General features: G+C 33.9%; 1 protein-coding gene across 1 annotated transcript; it reads left to right on the plus strand.

Annotated features, from left to right (window-relative positions):
* The first annotated feature begins 418 nt into the window (after positions 1 to 418).
* On the plus strand, positions 419 to 3,375 carry LOC102589713 (IQ domain-containing protein IQM2-like). Its single transcript, XM_006340006.2, has 8 exons — positions 419 to 520; positions 814 to 1,238; positions 1,323 to 1,437; positions 1,524 to 1,589; positions 1,682 to 1,861; positions 1,965 to 2,204; positions 2,322 to 2,423; positions 2,506 to 3,375. Exons 2-8 carry the CDS (start codon positions 841 to 843, stop codon positions 3,106 to 3,108), a joined length of 1,704 nt encoding a protein of 567 aa, XP_006340068.1. The 5' UTR covers positions 419 to 520; positions 814 to 840; the 3' UTR covers positions 3,109 to 3,375.
* The last annotated feature ends 891 nt before the right edge of the window (positions 3,376 to 4,266 follow it).

Raw genomic sequence — 4,266 nt, forward strand, 5'->3', positions numbered from 1 at the left:
TGTAGCTTCTCAATCTTTTCCGCTATCAATATGGGATTTTATTTGCTCACCCAATAACTTTTATTAGAAATTTAAATATTCAATCAGAACATGATTTAATTCGAGCGTCTAAATAGAATATCTTGATAAATTTTAAAGAGTGATTATGTGTTAAACCTAAATTTAATTTGTTTAACTATACGAACCAAAGAGGTGATCATTGTAGGCAACTAGTGTTTAAAATGAAAGGGAAAAGTAGTTAAGAAAAAGGAGTTTACTTTGAAAGAGTAAAAGTAGTTAAAATAATTCCAAATTTATAGCGTGGTCGTCCCCAAAAGTCTATTCCACGTGCTTACCCCACTCATCCAACTATTACATTACAAGCTATATAAATAAATATAAATCAGCACATACGCAATAAGTGTGAAGAAAACAGCCCTGCCCTTCCCTGCCCTGTTATACTCTCTTTCTCCTATAATTAACATCAACAACAAAGACCTCTTTCAATACTCTCTATTGCATCTCCATTTTCTTGCTTCAGGTAAACTTATCCTATCAAATTTTGGTTCATCTGTCAAATGGGGTGTCTTGGAACATATTTTAATGGACAAATTTTTGTATCATTTTGATTCTTTTTTGTGATTTACCAATGGGTCATACTGCTATTTAAGTTTTGTTTGTTACTTATATCCTTTTCTGGATAAAGAAACAGTCTCTGCCTTTTTTCTTGGGACCAATATCTTTATTTGACCACTCCAAATTTGTTTTAACTTCATTTCTTGATTTGTGTTTTGCTAAATTTGGTATCCAATGTAGCTCTCCTACTTTTGGCAGGATTTTAAGATCGATCTTGAACGTCGTATGGGGATATCGTTTTCGTGTCCACTTGCTTCTCATACTGATTTGGAAAACAGTCTTGAATCTGTTATTGTGAAGTCTATCAACTTTGGTGATAATGAGCACAAGACGCCATTACGATCTATTAGTTTCAAAATCCAAGATTCTGAACCTATAGTAATGCAATCAGATGGTTCAGGAAATATGCTCATAGAAAAATCTGTCATCTCAAGGACAAAGGAAAATGTAGTTGCCTATCCATCTTCAGATAACATGATGAATCAACAAAGTACGAAATCGCCTTTGTTGGATAGTAGCAGCAGCCCGAAACATGAGGCAGCTGTAAAGTTGCAGAAAGTATACAAGAGCTTTCGAACAAGACGAAAATTAGCAGATTGTGCTGTACTCATTGAGCAGAGTTGGTATGTGTTTTTTAATCTCCTTAGAAAAGATTTTATTTTTAAAGATTTTTGCATTTTTCTGACACCCTTTTCGATTTGTTACAGGTGGAAACTATTAGATTTTGCAGAACTCAAACATAGTTCTATTTCATTTTTTGATCTTGAGAAGCACGAAACAGCAATTTCGCGCTGGTCAAGAGCGAGAACTAGAGCTGCCAAGGTAAATTTAGATCACATCAATGGAACATTATTAAAGTTGTTCTTAAATTTTTTAAATTTGACCAACTTTTTTGTTTATTTATGTAGGTAGGCAAAGGCTTATCTAAGAATAGCAAAGCTCGAAAACTTGCTTTACAACATTGGCTTGAAGCTGTAAGTAAATAGTTTATGGTTTCTTGATTTTATCTTTTTGATCAATTATGTATTATCTGGCACTAACATGGATGTGGTTTTATGTGTAACAGATCGATCCACGACATCGTTATGGACACAACTTGCATTTCTATTATGTTCAATGGTTGCATTCTCAAAATAAAGAGCCATTCTTCTACTGGTTGGATATTGGAGAAGGAAAAGAAGTTAATCTTGTTGACAAATGTCCGCGATGGAAACTTCAGCAACAATGCATCAAGTACCTTGGTCCTGTATGTCTTAAGTCGTTCTACCGGCTTTCCATAAATAATTTCTTGCATATTTGATATTTTTAACAATTACTTACCATGATTTGTTTCTTTTCTTTGAAAATAGATGGAAAGAAAGGCTTATGAGGTCATAGTGGACGACGGGAATCTCTTCTACAAAGAGACTGGGAAGCTCCTTGACACCACTGGTGAACCAAAAGGAGCTAAATGGATATTTGTCCTCAGCACATCGAAAACCTTATATGTTGGGAAGAAAAAGAAAGGAACATTTCAGCATTCCAGTTTCTTGGCTGGGGGCGCGACTTTAGCTGCTGGCAGGATAGTTGTGGAACAAGGAGTTTTGAAGGTATAGTGGTAATCTTGAATCACTAGAAATGTTTTTTCTTCAATTTCGAATCAGCAGCTTATCGATGAACATCCTTTGGATGCTAACTCTTTTCTTGTTTTGGCTGTTTTCAAGCAGGCTGTCTGGCCTCACAGTGGACATTATCGACCTACTCCAGAAAACTTTCAAGACTTCATTTCGTTTCTTAGGGAGAACGATGTGGACTTAAGCGATGTTAAGGTACATAATTACACTTTACTGTTGATCCATGATTTTCTCTAACATTGTAGATTCCAATGATGATTAGTATGAAATGATGCAGCTTGATTCTATCGACGAAGAAGATTTTATTGGGAAGAAGAGTGGTGTTTACCTTAGAGGTAATGCTTCGGATGATGACATAGGTCAAAAAGATGGTCTGGAGACAGGAGAGAACGATTTAGAAGACGTAACGACTTCAGATACAAATGAGTTGAAAGAACAAGCAACTTTTGCTGCTTCATCTCATAGCTTCAATGACAAACTAGCTAATCTACGAATTCCTAGCAACGATGATTTACTAGAGAGATTGACGAATGAAAGTGTAGCTGTTGAATCCATTTCGCCAACAGATGGATATGAATCAGCAGAAGATTCAATTGCTTTTGAACAAGAAAGTAAAGGAGATACAATTCCACAAGAATCTATACTGAAGAGGATAAATTCACACAAGGGAATGAAGTCATTTCAATTAGGGAAACAATTGTCTTGTAAATGGAGTACTGGAGCTGGACCTCGAATCGGATGCTTGAGAGATTACCCTCCGCAACTGCAATCACATGCATTAGAAGAAGCTAACTTGTCCCCGAGGAGTGCTTGTCGTCTCAAGTTTTATTCAAGGGCATCAAGCTTTAGTAGGGAAACGCAAGTGCCATGTTCTATCTAATCACCTATTCGTCTCCATTTTGTAAAGGACTCATATTCGTTCGATCAGGGAACATCATACTCATGACATAGAATTAGTTCTCATTTATTCATTCATTGTGCATAGCAAAAATGACATAGGAATTCTTTCACATTCTTTCTAGGAATTTTTTGACAGTTTTTTTAAGATCTATTCAACTTTGTATACAATTCTTGTTCTTAATATCAGAAAACAGGACCACGTATAACTTTTCGAGTTCCAATACGCGTTGTAGTTGGAAAAGAAAGAAATGAGAAATAAAAAGAAGAAATTTTACTTTCATCAAAGTTTCCTTTTGGCTGAAAATTTGCGCTTGAGAAGATTATTTTGATAGTTTTTTTTTAAAACTTAAATAGCCGTCTATCCAATCACTTAAACTAAAATTAGTTGATGGATATATAACACAAGTATAATATGTGTCCGATGTATAATTTATGTAGATCGCCTTTGATTGCCCGATTTCAAAAGTCCCCCAGTTTCTGTCTAATCATTTAGTAAAATAGAGATCTACTTGTTAAACTTTGATTCTTTGATGTAAATCTTGAATGCTGACATACAATATAGTATCAGTAGATGCCTTGTGTATAGTTATTTTGTATAAAGTTTTCAAAATGCGCTAAAATGAACAAATATTTACATGTATGTATACTAAAATACTTGCACACATTCATATATAATGCTACTTGAAAAAAGAAACAATTATTTTTAAGAATATGCTACTTGCAAAAAGAAAAGCAAGGCCTAAAATTGATTAAATACGACGAATTATGTTTAATCAGAGCCATGTTTTTGAAAAGTTAAATAAAGAAATTGATCTCTATTACTTCTTCATTCGGGGTGGGGGGAGTAGAAAGGATACGATTGCTTAGAACTAGTGATACCATTAAAAATGACATTTAAAATTGGTGCGATTTGTGAATATATCCCTCCTTAAAATATTAATACATATATACCATTTTCATTTAATAAATGGTTCATATTCATTGGTTTTGTTAATAGATTTATATTTACTAATTTCTTTTTCTAAACTAGTTTCTTAATTCTAAAAATGTCGCGTGACTTTAAAAAATACTACCACATTCATTTTATTTTACCCCTCTAGACCCGATCCAAATGAAATAAAACTCAATTTCTCTTTTA

The sequence above is a fragment of the Solanum tuberosum genome, unplaced genomic scaffold (genome assembly GCF_000226075.1).
Source record: "Solanum tuberosum cultivar DM 1-3 516 R44 unplaced genomic scaffold, SolTub_3.0 scf00015, whole genome shotgun sequence".
NCBI classification, from domain to species: Eukaryota; Viridiplantae; Streptophyta; class Magnoliopsida; order Solanales; family Solanaceae; genus Solanum; species Solanum tuberosum.